The sequence below is a fragment of the Apis florea genome, unplaced genomic scaffold, assembly GCF_048593485.1.
Source record: "Apis florea isolate Af1SG1 unplaced genomic scaffold, ASM4859348v1 contig_2839_pilon, whole genome shotgun sequence".
NCBI lineage: Eukaryota > Metazoa > Arthropoda > Insecta > Hymenoptera > Apidae > Apis > Apis florea.
Window position 1 is genome coordinate 1,833,806 of NW_028256653.1, and position 23,430 is coordinate 1,857,235.

At 34.4% G+C, this 23,430-nt stretch overlaps 1 protein-coding gene across 16 annotated transcripts in view; it reads right to left on the reverse strand.

Annotated features, from left to right (window-relative positions):
- Nucleotides 1-23,430, reverse strand: part of unc-13 (protein unc13 homolog) — a 101,191-nt gene that overhangs the window by 66,470 nt on the left and 11,291 nt on the right. For all 16 annotated transcript variants that reach the window (XM_086907326.1, XM_086907325.1, XM_086907321.1 and 13 more), the window contains exons 2-3: nucleotides 6,340-6,383; nucleotides 2,584-2,674 (exon numbers count right to left, since the gene is read on the reverse strand). In XM_086907326.1, coding sequence (XP_086763452.1) covers nucleotides 2,584-2,674; nucleotides 6,340-6,383 — 135 coding nt within the window. The remainder of the gene's footprint in view (nucleotides 1-2,583; nucleotides 2,675-6,339; nucleotides 6,384-23,430) is intronic.

The following is a 23,430-nucleotide window of genomic DNA, read 5'->3' on the forward strand; positions in this document are numbered from 1 at the left end:
CTTCAAAATCGACGATCCATAAAACGAGAATTTTAAAAAGAAATCTAATCCCTTTGATATAAATTAGTTGAAATTGATCCAGAAATTGTTCACAAACGTCGAAGAAATCCTATCCAATCCCCCATGAGCAACAGGTACGAGGAACGAATCCCTGAATGTACGTGAACGTTGCGTCACCATTTCACAGAAAATCCCAACACAACAAGGATGACAAAAACATTATTCGTCGCCCGATGTATATATATATATATCTTCGATAGAAAGTTTGATAACGTCGAACGAGCATACTCTGCAAAGCACTAGTAACTGGAGTATACAAATAGCCGGGCTGTTCACACACGATTTTCGATAAATCTTCCTTATCTCGAATTAACTCCTTTTTCCCCCTCCCCCCCAAAAAAACGTTCCAAGTTCTGCTCCCCTTTCACTTTCACTTTTCTACCTAACTTTAATCCTTCGAGGAACCCTCGAAAGTTGAACACTATCGCGCCTCGTTCAGAAGAAATGGCGGTCGATTTATCGCGAAATCGTGTGCGAACGCCCCTCTGGAAGAATCTTGGGTTATCGATAAAACGACGTAACATCGAAACGCAGTACACGCAATCAGGTTGCACGACGAGGAGGGATCGGTTTTTTTTTTTCGATGATCGTGTCGCCTTCGAGAGAAAGAGAGAGAAAGAGAGAGAGAGAGAGAGAGAGAGAGAGGAAGGACGATTGTTTCTTTTTCTTTTTTTTTTTATCATTGTTACATTTCTCGAGAGTTACACTTCTCGATCGCTATCGTTTTTTTTTTTTTTTAAGAGCAAATGTCTCTCGAAGGCGGCACGAACGGCGTATAACAGATATCGATCTCGCGACAGAAACAGCCTCAAATGTTCGACGTCGTCGCCATCGTGTTGCGGGAATAGAGCACGAACAAGATGGAATTGATGTGTATCAATGTGCGAGGAGTAAGGTGGAATTATTGATGGAGGGAGAGAAAGAAATTATTTTGTGTTATTCAATTTTGAAAGACCGAGGTTGGAATTGAGAAAGAAAAGAAATAGGAGGCAGTGTGAATTTTAGAGGGGACAACACATTTGGACGAGAAGCAAGAAGCTTTCAGTTACGTGTTGATCATGGTCGTCGAGTTTTATTTCGTTGCGAAATAAAGTGATGATTGGATAATCTTAACGTGTATCGTTATAAAAACTTTTTTTTACATTATATTTTATGAATTTTTAATTGTAATTTGTTGTTTTTCCATTGCGAAAAATTTAATCATTGTAACAAATCTTTCAGAATGAAAGATAAAAATGCAAATAAAAATGAAATTAATGGAACGATACGAATAAAAGAAATCATTCTTAATTAGAATACAATATTTGTAATCTTTTATTCGAGCGAACGAATTGCGAATATTGTTGATTTACTTTCAACTTTTTTTAACCTTGGAACAAGCTTAGAGAATTTAATTGCTGGAAAATAGTCGGACAAAGAAAGGATTCTAGATTAAAACCACAGCAAAGATTGAAGGTAAAATAATTGTTATCGAAAGAATGAGCAGACGTAACACAAGGTTAATTAATTTCCATCGTGGAAATGAATCAAGAAATAGTGTTCTTTGAATGCATAAAAATACGCAATCGGTATACAGAAACGATTTACATGAAAATTTGTAATTTTTGCACATTTATTGTAATTACTGTAATGATCCATGATTTTTCATTCAAAAATTGTATATAGATACATAACAAAATATTATTAAAAGTTCGAATTATTTTATATTATTCACAATTATTCATATAAGAGAATATTTAACGAAATTAAATATTTAATCAAAGTCAACAGTTGATGCTGATCCAATGTTGATCAATGCGTATTGAAACGAGTGTGGAAAGTGACACAGGATTCTGATTTCACTTTCGCAAAGTTTGCGATGAAATGAGCAAGTTTTTAATGAGGAAACTTTCCCCAGGAATTTCACGACATCGATTTAAAGCCATTCGAGTTAAAATTTCTTGCATCGTTCTGGAAAATTTACAAATTTCCACAACTTCCATGAATTTAGAATGACTTCTATTTTTATTTTAAACAAAGAATATTCTAATCCCATTGCGCGAGTTATCATTCGAGCAAGTTGGAGAATGCTGCTTGTAATACAATTCGTTACAATTCGAAATCCCGTGATCCAAGGATTCCATACACTCTACTTTCCATAAATCGAGAGTATTGATTCACGCAACCACCGATTATTCAATTATTCCATTTAATTTATACGATCCCTTCCCTCGAAACGAGATATTAAAATAATCGTAATTAAATGTATCTCGAAATTATTCATATCTGCAATTGTTTGTACAACGATAAAGTAACGAGAGAAATCATTCGAGACGACCATGATCAAGGGCAAAGACACGACGACACCGGGACGACGACGTCGAGGACGAGGACGAATGGCCGAGATAATGGCCACCGTCGTCACCGTCGGTTGTCCATTTTCACGAATATGGACGGCCAGGACAACGCGTGTCCCGTATACGTGTACATATCCATATATGCATGAGGAACGTTGCCCAGGTTAATGGACAATTGATTACGTACCAGCTCGGAGACCAATGGCACCGATTTTCGGCGCGGTCGAATGTCCGGCATACTGTCGATGTTGCTGTAGAAAGGATTGTCCCCCGGATGCCTGCAAGAAAATTCATAACATTGAAAACATTTACGTGAAACATTTTGATTGAAATTTTGTTTCGAGACGAGTTGTAATCCGAACGATTGCAAAAATGAAATCGGTGATCGAGATTGGATTAGTAGAGTTTTGAAATTTAAAATGAAATTATTAGCACGTAGATTTTATTATAGTGATTGAAAGTTTATTATATATTATACTCTTAGAATTGAAATTGAATTAATTTTGATATTTGAGATAACAAGAGACACGTTATCCGAACGATTGAAAAAATGAAATCGATTTTGATAAAATGGGAAATAATGAAATTATTAATAATTATTAGTAGATTTTATAGTAATTGAAAGTTGATAATTATATTCTTAGAATTGAAATTGAATTAATTTTGATATTTGAGATAACAAGAGACACGTTATATTTTATTTACAAAAATGAATCATAAAATATTTATTTAAATACGAATTCATTATTATTCAAATAGATTGTTATTCAAGCGGGAATAAAAAAGCTTTATTGAAATATCGATGAATGGAAAATTCGTTCTTCGTTTTAAGAATCCTTTTTTTTATTAAACCTATTCAAACTTCTACTCGTTTGATTTTATAACGATTGATACAGGGAAGGAACGATTGCGTGACAATAAATATCTGATCTCTAATAAATCGTCGCCGAATTAGGCGGACGAATCAGATTAGGAAGTAATCGAACTTTTCGATTAAATGGAGAATTTCGTCACTGAAGGCGAGCCACTTAACCGATCAGAACTTTTAAGGAACCCTTAACTCGCCTCCTACTTATCCGATCCTCTTTTCTCATTATCATCAGAGAAGGCTTTTCAACCTTTTATCGAAGTGAATTCCGGAAATTAATGGAATAATTCTTTGTATCAAAAGAATTTGAGGAGAGATTGATATCGAGCAAGAAACTATCAATTATAATTAAGAATATCAAAGGGTTATATAAATGGAGGATTCAATATCAATTACGAGTTCGCGATAATACCTTAAGAATCGTTTCATTATTATAATTTGATCAATTAATTAAGCCACTACTTTCACTTTCACGTAAGAAATAGATCCTTGAATTTTCAACATTTACAAAAGTGATTGGCTTCTCTATTGTACTACTCTCCAATTATAATTAAGAGAGTGTTGTAGATTGAAAAGATTTTTCCATCTGATTACAAACACGAAAACTGGTATTTTGGTAGCAATTAAGATTTATCGTTTCAACTTAAACCATGACCTAAATTCGCAAGTTCCTATTTAATTATATCGATTTCGTTGGAATTCAACCAAATTAGATGGCTTCTTTAAGCAAGGTATAATATAATCTGTCACTTTGAAACCGTTTCTCTTAAACCGTCCCTCTTTTCTCCTTTCTTCTCCTTTCCTTTTCCCTTCACTTTTTCATTCAGAAAAACACGCAAGCCTTTACACCAAGTACACTCAAATTTCAATTAACGTTAATTCCAATTCGAGGAAGAAATCTGTTCCTCAAATTTCTCCAGATAATTATCGCAACAAGAGTTCTTTAAAATATTAAAATCACTTTTATGTGTATTTAATTTTATATAGTAAGTTCATAAAGGAATAAATAGTGTGTTGTAAATATATTATTTTATAAAATCTCAACAATCAAGTAATTAAATTCATAATATTGAAAATTTTCTTAAATAATAATTATTGAATTATTTTTTTTTTATATAATAATTTTAAAAGTTTTTCTAAATTACAATGACCATTATAACAATACTTGTTTTATCTCAAATTTTGCATAATTTAATTTTTATTTTTCCAAAGTTTATAATTATAACTGCTGCAATCACCATTTTGATTTTCTTACGACTTTTTAATCGACGATCAAGGCTCCTCGAGGTTCGTTAATTTTTTCTTTCCTTTTTTGAAAGATTGAAGGGGTAATCCCCCATCAAATCCATGAAAACGACTTGCAGCAATTTAATTATCGGGCAATAAATTTCCTATATACGCGAGCAGCGAAGAATCGATCGCTATTATACCAGTTTAATCAGCAATTCCACGTGCTCTAAATGCACTAAATCGACTAAACGTTGAACAAAGAGATAGTCGACTTTTACGACAAGAGTATCAATTGAGAGTTCTTTCCTTTCGACCCTGACACGCACAGAAAGAAACAGACCAACCTGATGCAGAAATCGAAGAATCGAAAATTTGTAATTAATTTTTTTAGGAAATCGAATCAGAGAACTGATTGCAACTACTGAAATAAAATAAATAATTCTACGGGTAACGTAATATTTTTTAAAATTTGATTCAAATCAATTCAAACGAATTAATTGCGCCAATGAAAATAAATAAGTTTTCTCTAAGAAATACTTATTATGGAAATATTGGTTTTGAAATAATTAATCTTAAAAATCTCGTGAGAGAAGAGCAATAGATAAATTTCGTGGTTTTTCTTTTGGAGGCGATATCTTGGCGAAAGAAATCGAAGAGAGAAATTGTCTCTGAACTGAGATTATCGATTACGCCGGAAGCCAGAGGTCGGAATTGCAACAATTAAGTGGCACTTTCAGCATTGACCCCCTTTAAGAGGGTCGATTTCACTCGGTGAACATCTTGGTTTTTATGTCAACCGGTGTCTAGATCAAGAGCTTAGCTTTGTTGTATCAAATGGACAAAGAAAAGGATATCGTTCTTGGTGAATGGAATAGCCGATAGAACGGTTTCTTTGTTTGTAATTGGAAATATTTGTAATTCGTAATGAATCGATAAGAGTAATCGAGAGAATTTTTAAAAAGAAGAATTTTAAAAAGATGAATCGATACTTTCTTTATTGTTATAAGCTAAAAACTATAAATGGAAGAAATCAAATCATTTTACGTTTCGTTTTACGTTAATCTGAAAAAGCCTGCCTACAATTTTCCTGTCAACGGAAAGAATTTTGATAGAAACGTATCGACAGGATATTTTTATATAACATCGATTTCTTTCCCGACCAAATGAGAAATGAAAGCCGTGGAATTTTATCTCCCAGAGAATTTCCACCAATATCTCTGCCAACGAATTGTCTTCGAATTCTTTCCATCGAATCCACCCTTACGTCTCACGTTCACGAAAAAGGGGGAGGAGAGGAGAATTTCGAAATCTTCTCAAGACGAGACCGTACGATGCGAACTATGAATGTAAGATTCACAGTTATTCCCTAAGCAAAAATTCCCTCCCCCTTACTTTCCCTTCGTTTTTATATCTCATTTTCCCATATATATCATTCTACTTGAATTCCTCGAAACTCCTTCCAATGATCTACCTTGGAAAATGCAATTTTCCAAGTTCCAAAGTGAAAGTTTCTTTTCGAAAACTTGTGTAACTTCCGATATAATAATCTCGCGCGTTTTCATACGTAATTTTTATTTTCTACACATCCAATGCGATAAAAATAAAAATGCAGAATAAATTTTGGACCATCTATTTTTCTAATCTAATCAAATTAAAATTCAACTACCGCAAGAAGGAGACCATCATTGTATGTCTTTTAGTCGACAAAAATTAAAAGAAAAAAGAAATAAAAAAGTATTCCAAACATATACACATACACGGAAAAAGTGCATTTTAGAAGATATTTGCAGAGAAAGGGGTAAAAGTAAAAGTATTGTAATTACATTGATTGATCGGTATACTCACCCGTTGCCCCGTCCACCGGATTCGCCGCCAGTTCCGCTCCCGTTCTAACAAACAAAAAAACAAGTTTATTAAGAAACAAGCCTAGTAACAGTTCGAAAAAACCAAGGGGAGGACGCGCGTTCGCGCGAACGACGGCGCAGGCGTACGAAAAAATATTGTACACAGTCTTTGGAAACGCGTGGCCATCGAAGAACGGAGAAAGAGAGCCTTTCCGAAAACAGGAGAAAGAAAAAAAAAAATGGAACGAAATTCAATCCGTTTCAACCTGTTTCTCTCGTTGACTCTCTCGTTTTCTCACTCTCCCTGTTGGTTCGAAAAACCATCGTGACAAGTGAATTGGCAAGTGGATCGACGCTTCTTCCCCCCTCGTTTTCCATGGCCACGCACGCACAATGCTTTGCCCTGTACACAAATCAGTCTCTTTTCGTCGACTTAAATGTAAAGAAAGCTCCGATGGAACAGAGAATCGAGCGTTGATCGGGGATCCGAGAGGAAGAGGGCGACCCTCCCTTCGAGTTTAGGGAGAAAAGGGAAGAGATCTCCACACGTTTCTTCCAACAGCAAGGATCGTCGGCTCGCACTGAGAAAAAAACCTTCGTTTCCTCCTCCATCGTTGTCCACGGATTAATCTCGTAAACTTGAAAACTTTCCTCGAGTCTCCTTTTTCTCGTCCCTTTAAACAATCACCGTCCATCCTTAATTTCCCTCTTGCGGAACACGAACTCGCTGTGGACGATGCTCGTTAATCAAAAGTTGGTGGAACGATTCGAAGGATTTCCTTTTTCGAAACTCTTGCTAACGATCCCTCTTCCTTGCTTTCATCCTTGCCTCTCTCTTTCTCTCCAGCTCTCTTCATCCATCGATCGATGTTCGAGCCGCGACGATTTCTGATCCGTTTTCGAAAACGTTCAATCCCCAAGTTTCTAACCGCTTCTTCTTCCTCTCGAGCTTCCCTCCCCCCTCACCGTCTCTTCCCGCCACGTTTTGCACTTTGCTCGCCTGCGCCTCATCTGCCCATCCGTCTCGTTCGCCCGGTGTCGCACGGAGGAATGGAAGATTGGAGACAGTTGGTGTAACAGCCCGTATAAATATAATTATCACGTACAATACGTTTCGTAAATTCTGTCACGATAGAGATACGATATAAACTTATGGATAGCAAGTAACAAGTATATTTAGAGTTAGAGCCGCAGGTATCTTCTTCTTCTTCTTCTTCTTCGTTCCGCTCTTTCTTATTCAACCACGTTCCTTTTCTCAGCTATTTACCTGTTTACTCCATTTACTGCCCTAATTCTCACTCACATTTCGCGTGAACAGTCTTTTCGCGGAAAAAGGGGGGTTTCTTTTCACCCTTAGAGAAGCTTATTTTTAGACAACACTGGAGCACGACGATTTTTTTATTTCTTTTTTTTCTTTCCCTCTTCGTTTTCTCTCCTTTTTCTTCTTTTTCTTTCTTTCCTTTCTTTATTTTCGCGTTTGTTTGTCGTTCAACCACGAAGTTCAGCCACGCCCTCGAGCACGTCTTCTCTGAGAATCGCGAGAATCGTTTCGATTTCTTATTTTTTTTTTTTTTTATATAACGAGCGGAATCTGGTTTTTCGTCGAATGAAATGGAGAGAGTGTTTTTTTTTTTTTTTTTTTGCCGTTGTAAAAAAGTCGAGTAGCAAAAATAGGAAGCGAATTTTAGAATTCTTTTCTCTTTCTTGAAATCTTGAACGGAACGAATTGGAGTTGGAGTATGGATGAAATTGAAATGGAATGAAATCGATGTGTCGCGTGCAAAATGTGCCTCGAGCCTTTGTGCTTCTCGCACAAGTTGGAATAAAAGATCGCGTAATAAAATTTTTCATAACGTGACGTGATGAAGCTTGAAATTAAACTGCTTTGTATCTTTTTGATTGACAGGGGAAAATTAACGGAGAATTTTCGTGGCAACAGAGTTTAAATATAAAATTTTTAGAGAAATTTCTGAAACTTATGCTTTATTAACAAAAAAAAAAAAAAAAAATTATCAAAAAAGATCATCTAAATCCACTAATTTCAATTTAACAAAAGATACAAAAAGAATTGATTTGTAATGTCACTTCTCCTTTCTTCGATACACAACAAATAAAATTCCAAAATATGCAATAATATTTCCAAACAATTTATCATCACGTCGACCTCTCTTTAACTATTTCAACGAGTCCTCTCTCTCTCTCTCTCTCTCTCTCTCTCTCTTACATCTCCAAATCTTCAACCCCTTCTCTTTCAACAAAGTTTCCAACTATCAAGGCGTGGCAGAGGAGAGCAGCAATTGAACGTGGAAATGCGATAAAAGGGGAGGGAGAAGGGGAACAAAGCCTCCTCGTTTTCAAAGGGATAGGAAGAGGCGCGAGAGGAGCATCCATCCCCCGACGTTATCAATCCCCCCAGAGTCAGAGAGACGTGCTCGAAGGCATGTCGATTACAACCGAGTAGTTTACTATTACGCGTGTATAAACCTACTACGTGGAGTAGCGTCGTCGCATCCGCGAGTATATAATTCTGAAAAAGCGTTTTACTTAACAACGAAAATACTCGTGTACTTATTACACACCGCTAACAAGTTTTTTTTTTTTTTTTTTTTTCAACCTATTTTACTCACTTTAGGCCTTAACAAACGTACCCCCAACCCCCTTTTTTTTTTCTTCTTTCGTTTTTACGGCCACGATCAGCGTTTTCACAGGATCGAAGCTAGTAAATTCATCCTAGATCGAGGAATCTCGATAAAATGACTTCTTTTTTTTTTTTTTTTTTTTTTTTTTTTTTTCCCTTCGTCGATCGAAAGACAGAGTTTTTTTTCCCCCCCGGATTTTTATTACTCCTAGTCTCCGCCCTTAGAGATACGAAAAAATGGTTTAGAAAAATGGCAAACGACATCGATGATGATATGAGAAAATGTGCGCGATAAAACGATGTGAACGCCTGGCAGGACACTGCGACGAATTTATAATTTTAACGCTCGAGGAACATGAATATTGACTAATTTGCTAATATCGTTTTATTTATTTATTTATTTTTCTTTTTTTCGGCGATATTTCGTTGGTCAAGGTAGATACACTATCGGCTGGAAATTTGGTGTTTTTCGATCCTTTTAGTCAATATATATTTATTGTTTTTTTCTAACAATAATAATAATTCGAGAGATTCTTGTATTAAGAAAAATTGTTTATAACGATTTGATATACGCATTTACGTATTGCATAGATTCGTGTTGAAAGTTTTCAATTTGTAGAGAAGTAAAGACGAAAGTAGGAAATTTAGTGGGATTCCTCCAAATGATTCCTTCCTTCTCTTCGTGATCGTTATGACTCGTCACAAGTCGTCGAATACTTCAAGATGTTCGCACTTCAAAAATGTTCGAAACTTTTTTCGAATCTCGAAGTTCTTAACTCTCTTATTACTTTACATATTACCCGGTCAAATTAATCTACCAGCAGATAGTGCAAGTACCTATTTTATTTTTGAACGTTGATGGAACGATTCAAAAGATTTTAAGAATCGCTACACTCTATAAAATATCGGGAAATTTCATCCCCTTTCGTTCCTTTCATTATCAATTAGTCGGAATCTAAGGAATCTAATTAGAAATTTTGTCGTCGCGGTGCCTCGACGAGGTGATACCAGTGAAACAGAGTTTCACCTTTGCTTATCCGTGCTTATCCACGTGGAAAATCTGGCGTACGAAAATTGGGATTTTTTTACTAAAAAATTGGGGATCGATCATCGACAACGAGTCACGAATAATGAATAGCTCTCACGATGATATGTGCGAAGAGTGATCGATATAAGAAGATTGATATCACGTTATTCACTATGACTACATCTAACAAAAATTCTTCGTGTTCGCTTTTTTCGCAGTTTGACGTCTAAAATTTAAATCATCTTTCCATCTTCGTAATTTTATCTTACACTTAATGCAATGATATTGTTACGTGTTTAATTTGATAACATTCCTAATTTTTGCACGAGAAAAATTGAAATGGGTAGTCCACACCACTGAATATTATATCCAGTCAAACCACTCTTATTTTCCTTATTTCTTTTCTTAAACCGGTATCCATACCCATATCGATTATCAGCAATTTAAACACAGCCACAGTCAAAATTGAAATGGCGAACAAAACTCGTAATTTCCGATATGCAATAATTTCTTCTCGTATCTCAGTTTAGAGGGATCGAACTTAAACTTCTCTTTCTTTTTGGAAAATTAGTTCTAGCATCGCGATGATAATCCGCGTCAACACCTGCGTGACCAACCTTTGGAAGGTCGAGATATTTTTAACCGTTTTTTAACCTTGTTCTCCTACCCGATTATCCGATAGGAAACACGTTAACGTTTCAAATTCAAGTTTGCCGAAACTTTTAAGCCAGAGAGTTACCACGCCAGAAATACTCGCGAAGATTTCTAGAAGGAATTAAGCCACCCCTGGCTAATTTTCCAGTTAATTTCTCTTCTGAAAATAAAGTAACAAATAGCCACCAGTTTTAAACAACGAGCAGTTGTGTTGGAAAGTTAACAAAATTTACACGCCGAGTCCCTTTGATTCTTCTTCGATGGCTTTGCATTTCTCATCCAAATAAATGAATTTCAAATGTATGATTTACGACAGGATTAATCGCGTATAAACAGTCTACGAAATTCGATTAAATAATTAATTGAGCAACAGGTCGCTGTTGTGTACGACACGCGATCCTGCCAACACGAAGAATATTTCCTCGCGAGATTTATATTTCTGTTCACGTTCGCGACATTTTTAGGGGATTTATCAGTGACCATGATCAAGTTTCATCGAAACTATAAGGCAGAAAATAGAAATAGATTTAAAAAATACGTTCTTTTTACACGTAAATGACTTATTTTAACCTAATCTCTTTCGATAAAACAATGGTTCCCAGTATTCATACATTTTACAAAGCTTTTTCTCCAAATGTTGATATCCTTGGATCAAACGCGATCCCGAAAATTTGCAATTACTTGACGAAGCTAGGGAGAAACGGTGGTCTCCCTTAATATTTGGAATGACAAAACCTTAACTCAATCCCTTTCACTGAAACACACGATTCCAAATCGTAGTGGTAAATTTTTCTTTTCGAAACATTCCTTCTCTTTCTCTTCACATTGAAAACCTTGATCGAAGATTGATCAAACGTGATTGAAAATCGCAATTACTTAACGAAGCTACGCGCAAGAGAAAATGGCGGTCTCCAGTAATCTTTAGGATGGAAAATTGTGGATTTTTCCAGGTGGATAGTTGGATATACAAGTTCACGTTCGTTTAACGAAGGAACTGGACTGGGTCACGTCTGAATAGATGGGAAGGCTCGATCAAGACGCAGGAATTCGACCTATATTCTTTGCCACGGTTTGTCCTTCGAACGGTCGAGGAAGAAAGAAAAATTTTTATCCTCGTTACCTTGAATCGGGGGAAAATTACGAGAGTGGTTGAATCGGAATCTTTGAACTGGAATCTGGACGGATTGAAGAATAATTTTCTTTCTTTCACATTCTAGCCGCTTGTGTTTCTGTCCTTTTATGCCAGAAATAAAATAAATCGAATTGCTTGCGAATATTATTTGCATCGATGAATTTTGTATAAAGTCTTATAATTATTGTATCCAATCCACTCTTTGAAATCACGTGTAATAAAAAATGATTAATTTTTATTTACACGAAAGTAATGTAAGACTCGAGCAGTAAATAATAATAATAATAATAATAATAATAAATACACTAAAAATTTGTGGGATATGAATACTATAATTTGTATAATTAGGTAATACAATTATCTTTTGAATAATTGCAAATTGGGAACCACTGATATCGAAATGAACCGAGCAAGTAAATGTACTGTTACCAGCGTCACGTAATCGTTTTATTTGGCAGAAACTTCTTACGAAAAAAAGAACTCGTTATTGTGAAACGAGAGAAAAAGATGTACGATGTGGCAGTGAATTTACTAAAACTTGTTTCTTTCTTGTTAAATTTTGTCTATCTTAAAAAACAATTTGATATTTTTATACGATATGTTTAAAATTTTATCATAATAAGAAGGGTGTGCTTCGCAATTTTATTTAAATATCAACTACAATGTAATAGAATAAAAAAATAAATCTTTCAAGATTATAACAAAAAGTTATTAATTACACCAAGTGAATTTCAAACGGAATAAAATTGAAAATATCGAAAGAGTAAAGCGTCTTGATTAAATTATATAAAACCAAATTATCAAATTACGATTAAAAATTCTTATCCTATAGTTTACAGAGATTGTAGATATCTACAAATAGTTTATCAATATACTGCTGTTATATAACTATAATTAATTCAAGCGTTGTGTAAACTTGTAACTACGATAACTTATCAATAGTAAACATATCAATAGAATTGTCCTCGTGTTGCGAAGTGAACAACAAACGGGGAATATATATATATATTTATAGTTTAAGCTGTGAAACTGCGAAAATTGCGAACAATCCGAATGCTCGATATGCATACGAATGATAGAATCGATTCGTGATTCGATGTGGAAATGGATATGGAAATTGAGTGATATGGTGGTTGAGGTAGAGATATGAAGGATGGATTAATTGTAATTGGCCGGGATAGAAAGAAAATTTGTGGTGGTTTGAGTGTTAAAGGATGACAAGCGAGGAAAGAAAAGTTATGTGCAGCGGTGAATAAAAGTTGTAGAATAAGTAATGGATGAAGAAAACAAAAAAATTGCAGGAAAAGGGAGAATAGAGAGAATAAACAAAAAAATCAAGGGAGGAATATAAAAATATACGAATAATAAATCAAAGGCGGAAAGTTGAAAATAAGAAAAATGAAAACTACGTAATTTCGTAAAAGAAGAATTATAAAAGAGCACGGTAGAGGTATATTAAGAAAGAATCGTAAAAACTTTCTAATAAGAAAGATAATAAAAAACCGATAAAATAAAATACGAATCTATCTAAAAACAAAATAGAGAAAACAAGATGACTAAAAAAACAAGAAACAAAAATCAAAAATTCAACAGAGAAAAAATAGTCAACGCCAGTAAACAAAATCAAACCAAAAGAAAAACCATATCTATAGCCTCAAAAAAGAGGACACCCAAAAAATTTACAATAATATTTTCAGTGAACGAAAAACAAAATTTAAAACCGGAAGAAAACTCCATAAAAGAGAGTTAAAAAAAAAACAAAAAAAAAAAAAAAGAAAAAGAAAAAAGAACAACCACTGTCGGGAAAAACAGTTAAACAAACATAATCCGCTCAATGCAAAGACAAATTCAACACGAGCGGAATCGCAAACTGCCTCTACGTCGAGCAAACAGTGTTAAACACTCATGAAAGATTCACGCAAAAGGAGGGTGAACGTACCACGGATAAGCAAAAGAACCCTTGTGCGCGTATTTCGCGTATTCGATCTCGAGATGGGCAAAATTTCAACGATTCGAATCAGGAATAAAGTTACTTCTTATATATAATTTATCGCGCAAAGCGTCGAATAATCCCGCTCAAGTTAACCATCGAGATTATACGAAGAGTGATCTATGCTACGCTATACTATACTATATCAGTAAAAATGCTGTTTCGAGGGTTGTAAATAAAATCATTGTACGTAAGTAACCTTATTCGAAATTTTAATTTTGCCCAACGAACGATACGCGTGTAGAGTATGCGTGCGGATCGCGATATGTCGAGTTGTACGCGTGCAACGATTCAGCAGCATAGGTGGCGCTAATTGTGCCAGTGGAGCAGCCCAGTTATAGATCCCACGTGTAGCCATCCCACCGGCTCACGGTGCGGTTTATCCCCGAGCGGAGCGAATAAAACGGCCGGTTTAACCGGCCGTTAAATTCACGGCGATAAGCCGTTTTATGCAGCCGACAAGATAGCCATTCGCGCGCGCTGAACGATCGTGCACGCCGTGCACCGCGCTTAATGACACCGAACGCACCTCAAATTTCAGTCGTACACAATATTTTCTACGCGTCGTGGCTGCCGTTGACCCGATGATTGCGTTTTCATGGAAACTCGCACCACTCGATTTTCGAGCGCGTTAAAAGGTAACGAGGCGCGGAATCACGTTCAATGATCATCGACTTTAACCTTTTTTTAATTAAATGGACTAAGTGTATCGTGATTATTTGGAAGCGAGTTGCAGTAGATGCAGTAATATTTTTTTATTGTGAGAATCGAGAATTAGGTTCAATGATCATCGATTTTAGGTGGATTAAGTGTATTTGCCGTGGTTATCGTTATTCGAAGGAAAGTTTCTTTGGATTATGATTATTTGATTAGTGATATGATGCGATATTTTTTTTTCTTTTTCTTTCTTTTTTTTTTTTTTTTTTTTTTTTACGAGAATCCGAGCGAAATTTTCGGAGTGGAAATGCATTAACAGCGATGAGAGTTGTATGTATGAAGTTTAGTAATGTGAATTAGAGTGTAACGGTGTCGTTGTTACTCGAGCGAGGTTTCTTTGGAAGATGATTATCTATTGGTGAGATATTGCTGACAGAATTTGTAAGTTTGTATTTATGGTTGTGAGATAAGGGTATATTGTTTAAATTGGTCTTACAGATTCAGATATCGGAGAATTTCGACTACAATTCTTGGTTGGATCTTTGAAATTTATCGTTGGACGATTAATATCTCGTGTAACTTCTTAATATCTTGCATACTTTACCATAGTATCATAGTTAGTTCTCTAGAAATATATTTATACGAATACGGACGATTAGAAATAAAATTGTTCCTTGTTAATACGATTGTTAGAATTCGATTCAAAAATTATACTGGTTAATATTTAGACATGGTTAAGAAACTTTCCTAGCACCCTGTATTATATTATCGTGTATAACAATATATTTCACTTGGTTTTAGTTGGTTTCAATCCCAACGACGATAGATTAAGGATTTTCGTATCTTTATTCGTTTTTAGAAGAAATCTATAAAATACTGTGTACTACTAAAATTTCATGTTCATCGTTTTCGTCTTTTGTTTACGTATGTGTGCTTGGTTATATAGTTTGTTATATCTTACTTCTATACAAGCTTAATTCTACCCAATTCTTTTCTCGATAATTTTAGAATTCGATTAATTGCTGAATTGCTCAAACCTACAAACACGATTTATCTATATATAAAAAAAAAAAAAAAAAAAAAGTTGCTAAACAAGTGGAGCCTGTTAATAGTTGGTGTAAGATGTAGAATGTTGGTCGAAACTTCTGCCGTGTTAATTATAATACTTAATTCCTTATGAAAATGTACGATTATAGATTATAGTCAGCCAAGTTGGAAAATAATTTTCTCATGCTTTTCCTTTATAGTGATCAGACATCTGTTTTGAATAATTTCTTTTCTTTTTTACGTAAAAGTTATTTAAAAACAATCTTTGTAAAAAAAAAAAAATAATCGTTTCCATTGAATTTTCGTGGTTAGAAAGAGTTTTAATTTTAAGTATATTTTTTTAACCGATTAATTATTAATCTATCTCACAATGCTCAATGCTTTCGGTGTAAAGACGTCTATAAATTGCTAGCATCATTATATATAAAAACGATTTTCGCTCAAAAATGTGTCGCAATAAAAAGATTTAAAGATCGTCGAAAAACGTTCCTGAGTTTATCGTAGAAAAATTTCCGCAGTAAAATCGCGCGATGAATCGCAGAATAAATCTTCGATACCGGCTAAACGCGCTATTACAAAATTGAAAATCCATGCGTACGTAAGGTGAAGGATGAATCGCATCCCATTTACGATAAAAATGGATATACAAGGGATATACAGGATGGTACAAACACCGAGTGGATCATTTACAAATACGCGCGTAGAAAAATTCCATTTTCGAAACTTTTTTCTACAAAATACCTTCGTCATACGTTCGTAAAAATTACACTCGTAGAAAAAGCTATCTCTTTCTCGTGAAATATACCGAGTTTGCATTTTTCAAGCTGAGATGCTCTCTCCAGCTAACACATCTACCGAATATTCCATATTTTTTTATCCTTTGTGTGCTTCTGGATGTAAATCGTGTATTCTTATTTTAAAAAAAAAAAAAAAAAAAAACGTACCAATATTTTTTGTTTGATACATTATACACGTTTCATGATGTACTAAAAACTTATATTATGCCAAATTTTATGCATAAATTACATTACATTTTATCAAAATGCTGTAGAATTATTATCTGCAATTTATTCTAATGAATTCTATGAATGAATCTAATGAATGCAAATCACTATTAGTTATCGTGTTTCACACGAAGAAGAATTTTTATATGTAGTAGGAATTTTGATTTTGAATTTACACTCGAGTAAAGCGTACGTATAATGGTGAAGCCAGCTTTGTGAAGAATTGGAGAACGAAATGATATTTCCTAGCACGAGAAACGAATATTCTATATTCTCGTATGTTGCAGTAATCAAATCTTTGATTCGATTGAATAATGATGCTAAAGAAATGTTCAAACAGATTTGAAAAGGATGCAGAGCAACGCTATGATGATATCTATTCGCACGTTCCATAGCACGCAATATGACTTATTGCATTACACTAGGATCACTAGATACGATTGCTTCTAATGGAAACGAGAATTAATTTTTTGTACCGGTAAACGGAAAAAACTGAATGTAGAGAGTGAAATTATTCTAAAAATTATGGCACATAAATTTTACAATTCAAAAGTTTTTAACTTATTATTCGTTTAAAAAATAAAATGAAGGAAGAAGAGACAAATTTCGATAACTTAAACGCAATTTTCTAGCAATCTGGAGGAAAAAGATGGACGATTTCTCGCGTCACCTCATAAAATATCAAACTTTAATACAACAGCGCAAGACGATTCGAGATAATGGAAATCCCCGAGTTTATATATTTCCGGCTGCACGATGTAGATCGCGTAGCGGCGCAATAATTTCACTCGTCGCGGATTGCATAGAAACACGTGGTGCGTCGTGATAAATGGCCAAAGTTAAATGCACTCCTTTCCAACAGCCACGTGTGCAAATATTAAAGAGAATTGCCAAGAGAAACTTTGAACGTACGAGTCACGATCATTTTTCTATTAGCGAGTTTCGTTAATTGGAGAAATTGAAATTGGAGACTGGAATATTCACAACGCGCATGCGCGTTTTCCTAGATGGCGCTCATGAGTTATTCGCTACGTATCCAGATCTTAAATTGCCATTATCAATTTGTGACGATGGAATGGTGATTTTGGTGAAGAAAGGTAAGATTGTTTGGAGCAATGTATCTTACATATTGGTTGCATTAAGTATTATCATGACGAGTAGATGATATTTATCAAGGTTGACATTATATGAGAGGAAGATATTCTGGGAGATTTATTTCGTGGAGAAATTTCATGGAGATGACAGATGTATCACAAATGAAACAACATGTTGTGCATTTTGAAAATTTAAATACTTTTATAATTGAAAGTAATATTTTTTAAGTAATAATAAAATAATTTTTAAGGTAAATTATTAAAATATTAAAGAATCAATGCTTATTGTTAATTATTCTATACGTGTCAGAGTAGATCTTTGTTAATGTAATTTTAATTATGAAACATGACATGACGAACATGTTATCTTGAAGGAACGAGGAAAAATCTTGGAAATTTTTAATTGCTTAGATTTTTCTTAATTTCCCCTTTGTATATTTTTTTACTCTCGTTATCGCTTCCAGGCTTTTTTTGTTAGCTGCTTCCTTAATTGGAAAATCTTCGCGGAAATAGCGAATTTGCTACTGTTCTCGAAAAACTTAAGAACAAGATCTAATTATGCATTACCTTTTTAGAGACTTGTTCTTGAGCAATTTGCCATTTAAACTGCTAAATTCTTTTAGTTGGGATTTAAGGTTTAACTTGTGTAATCGCAAAACCTATGCTACTTTTTTAAATTAAACATTAATTGCAATTGAAACAAATTTTCTATTTTTTCATTACGCGAAAATAATAGCAAACAAAATTTATATTATTCAAATTTTTTTCAATCATCTTATTTTAAATAAAAAAAATTCCTTTTTTTCTTTTCCACATTATATATAGTTCCAATGTTAAACGTTTTAGCTTGAAAGGTTTCAGCGTCGAAGTATTTAATTTCAGCTTCGAAATTTGTTTATAAATTTTTATATGGTTCACAATTAAATTTCTCAATTCGTTACGTTCAAAACAAAAATCGAACGAATGGAAAGCAGAAATATTTAAAATGATTAATTTGAAATATAAAAATAAATACAAAAAATAAAAAAAAATTAATACAATAATTTTCAAATTTTAATAACTTATAGAAAATATCAACGTCTCATGATCTTTTTCTCTAAAATTTCTTTCTCTAAAATTTCCAAGTTTATTCAATTTTTTCTTTTCAATTTTTCCCAAAAATCGCAACTTCACGTATTTTAATTTCGTCAAAAGCTTGATCCAATTTTGCTAATTTTCTCCGAACAATTTACACGCTCGTTTTACTGCAAAATTGCGAGAACCACTTTTCTCTTTCCGAAAAATTAAAGTAGAGAAGAAAGGAAAATAATTTCAAGCATGAAAATATCATTTCCACTTGGCTGACGTGTAACGACATCATTCGAACACCTACACCCTCCATTCCTCGAGAAGCAACCGGACACAACCTTCTAGCATCACGGTTGGCATCACCAAAAAAAGGTGATTAATACCAATCTTTTTCTCACTCTTTCCTCGTTTTAAATTTCACCGCCTGTTCTAACCTAACGTCCCTAATCGGCCTGAATATTTCTATGACTCGATCATCTTTCCGTGAATATCCCTAATGACCCAATCTCTAATAATTCACTGCCATAGAAATATCCCTAGATTAGATGCATGAGCCAGTGAGATGCAACCCGAGCTACACGATTTCTCTCGCCACGCGTTTTGCCAGTTATCACACGAAAGCTTCTTATTAACCCTACGAATATCCTTTCCTCCTCCCCCCTGGAGGAAACACGGCTAAACGGTTCCATTTTTTTTTTTTTCCTTTTTACGTTATTAATTGACACAAAACTACCGCGTAGGCTATAGTATCGTTACTATACGTGTTAGATATACCTTTGACGTGTTTAATGTGTCTGTCGTGTGTGCATATCTGTACGTATGTATACATAATGCTACCCATTTGCCGCAATAGCGACGTAACTCGAAAAATCCTCAATTTTCGATACGAAGATGTAAGAAATGTCACTTTTTAAACGAGTTTTCAAATTCTAAGCTTTCGATTTGAATAAGATAACACAGCACAGATCGAGAGACGATTTCTGGAAACACCGTATCCTGAAAATCATTACGTAGAAATAGAATCGTTTTCCAGCAATTTGACTGTAATTGGACTAATGTACACACGTTTGTCATCGAAGAGACACGGTTCAACGGATATTCAGAACGCTTTGTTCCCGGTCAATTCTTCCCAATCCGTATATTCTTTTATTTTTCTTAATTTTCGAGTTACGTCACCGCCACAACAAATAAAATGAATTCGTATATGAGTCGATACGCGCGTGCGTGCACGAAATTGCGGTCCCGCGCGAGAGAATGGCCGGGGTTCTGAGAGAAGGATATACCGGAACAGCTTAATAGCCATATATCCGTCGAGTATTCCGTTTATGGCAGCGCTGCAAGCGATGCACGAGCATTCGACGTTGACCGCGGTTTGATCTCTGCTAAACTCCAGAGAGTTCTTGCGGTTTATGTCGCGTTTCCATTGCGAACGGAGATTCCATCTCCACTTCTCGTGGCTTTTAACGTTCCAATTTCAGATCGATATATTCAACATCGAATTCTCGTGTGGCGGCTATTCCAATTGTTATTTTTTTTCACGGAATAGTTATTGTTTCATCGATAGATGGTTAATTCCATCAGGAAAGATATCTGTCTCGTTCTCCCCTTCGAGAGAAGAGGAGAGAGCTAAAAGTTCTGCCACTCCCATGAGATGGAATATCGTTCACGTGTCTAACGAGCTTATCAGGTATTGCATACCTAATCATCCAGAAATATTATTACAACAGATGATCTCTATCTTATTGAATCCCCGGGGACATTCTCTCAACGGAGAATACGCTTTAACGCGTGTTCATAAGGCGTGCCACGCCACGCGAATTTCGAAGATGATCCCGCGTGTAGGGTGCAAAGTCTTGGACCCGAGGCTGTGAGAATTATTCAAAGAATCTTGGAGGAAATCGGAATTCTCTGGCGCGTCGTCGAACAAACACGACGTTAAATCAATGGAGAATCCGTACGAAGGAGAAGCTTTCTCTTTCGACGAATGATTTTTCTCGCTGCGATTTTCTCTTGCATTTTATGCACGAATCCTTTTACTTTCAGATTTTTTTCTAAAAATCCCTTATTTTCAAGCTAGCTTCGACACCTTCTTTGTTATCGAGATGATTATTCGACGAACACGGGACGAATCTAATGAACGGTCGCAGCCTCGAGACCGAGGAAAAAACGGCTAAGAACACGTTAGACATATGCGACAATGTTACATATACAATATCCATGATCGTTAGAATCGTACAAGATATAGATACACAGTTAACGTCACTAGACGCGAGTACGTATTCCTTGTTTTCTTTTTTTTTCTTTTTTTCTTTTTTTTTTCTTTTTTTCGTTTTGCCTCGTCTTCTTCGAAGAAATCGCCATCACCCTCGCCTACACTCGCTCTCTTAATTCGTTTCATATAAAAGTGAGAAATGGTACACAATTGGTCCGGGCGTTTGTTCGTTGGGCCTCGTTCGCAAAGCGCGTCGGTCGGGGACGCGGATGGTCGATCGTGCATTCCACGTTGCCAGTAAATGGGATAACCCTTTTGTACGTGAGAAATGATTCAGCAAAGGGGGATCCAGTCATCGGGTCCGTGCACATGACAAACGGTTGAATGGAAACCTACAGGTTGTTCGGGGGTAGAATTTCTATTCGAAATCGTGACCAGACTATCTACTTATTCGAATTGAGACGTTCGAGTTTGATCGAACGAGCTTTATCTTCGAAATTTATCTTCCCTCCGCTCGCGAACTCTGCGTAATTTTTTTGTAAGATACGAAATTTTTTGAAACGTATGAATTATATTTAGATAGTCTCGTTATTTTCACGTGTTTCGAATTCTTTCTTCTTCGTTTCGATTCCGTGAAAAAATTTTTCTTTTTAAAAAACGAATAAATCGCAATATATTGAATCATCATCGAATTCTATTTCTTCTTCGATCGTTTTTTACTTTATTAAATCTCTTAGATTTTACAATGGCTAATTAAACTTGTGACTATCACGTCTACGTCAAATTAAAATTGAATATTTTTGTAACTATGTTTTTAATTCGTTCTCGCTACCAGGAAGAACGTTTTGTAAACGAGGCAGCCACGTGTACAGAATTCTAAGCGTGCATAGAAATGCAATTTCGTCGAATTACTCGAAGCAATGAGGAAGTTACGAGCCGAATAAAACTTTAAAGTGTGGGAAAGATTCCGAGGGAACGTGATCATCTTTCTTAACTCGTATTATCTCGTCATTCTCATTTGCAATTTCTATCTTCTACGAAGCAGAGTTACGGTTTTAAATAATGGCCCCTTTTATCGAAGGACATTCGATTTTATGATCACGCGTAAACGAAATAGAAATTATAAAATAAAATAAAAAATCCGACGTTTTTAATTTATACAATTTTGTAAAACAAAAATTCCATTTTTGTTGCGACAACAAATTTTCGATATAATATAATCATTTCTATTATGGAAATGTAATGTTACAAAGGAATGTTATTTCTTTATTTTAGAACATTTTATGTTGTTCTACTATGTGCATTACTTAAGCTTGCATCTAATTTCATCCTTGTAATGTTCTCTAGGATATTGCTCAGGAGATTAGCCTTCCATCTGATTAAATTTTCAACCATCTCAGTGTATTGCACCATGTAATCATGTAACACTTTAATAAGAACAGTAGTCTTCATAGAAAGTCATTCGACTTATTATATATCAAAAAGATTATCTCGGTAAAAAGTATTGGAGATAATAAAAATTAAAAAAATATGGCAAGATCTTTAAGGACAATTTTTATTTAAAAGAATCAAATAACAAATAATAAGATAAAAATTGATATAAAATTCTATCTTTAATGAGGAATATGAAAATCTTCAGATACTTTTACTGTATGAAAATGAAAAAAAAATATATATTTTCTTGTTTGTTTAGAAATAACGAACGAAAGAAGAAAATCTTTGTACCGTCCAAGGAAGAAAAATAAAACGAAAGAAACATGGTGAAGTTACCTTGAATAATTCATCTTAGTTAGTAATACTAGAGAACATTTGTTTTCGAAAGCTTGTTAACAGTAATACCGAGGGCTATAAGTTAATTGAAAATTTACCGATACTAAGATCACTAAGTTTCTTGATTTAATCGAATACAGTAATTTTCCGCACTTTAATGTCGATTTAATGTAACAAAATGATTTTTAAAACGAACTTGTTTCGTATTGAAATTATTGTAGTCAAACAATGCAAAAAAAAAAAGTTAATTTTCATTTTATTACCATCGATCCGTTGCACAATTCGTTTTTATGGTTGAAAAATAAAAAGAAATTTTTTTTCAATTTTGAAAATTAAAAATTTTTAATTTTAAATTTAAATATTTGAAATGTGTTCAAATATTCTAACTGAATACGATGAATATTGGATTTTTCATTGCTTCAAGTTGCATTAATTTTTCACATAAAATTCTTATTAAATTTGAAATGAAAATTAAATTTCCATTGAAAAATAATTTTTCCATATTCTTGTTGTTGTGTCTACGTTACTTAGAAGAAGGATATCTTGATCTACTTTTAGTAATCCCCATTGAATTCAAGCTTTATTCAAACTCATTGCATAAAGGCTTCGCTATAATGTATATTGAAACTTTTATAAACTCGTAAGATTATTAAATTTCGAAGAAGAGAATTTTTCCTCGAATCTATATTTTAAAGAAGCAAGTTTATCTAATAACAATATTATCTACCAAACGATAGATACAAATTTATGAATAATTTTTTAGACGCTTCGTTATATATCTTTAATTTGCACCTTTACT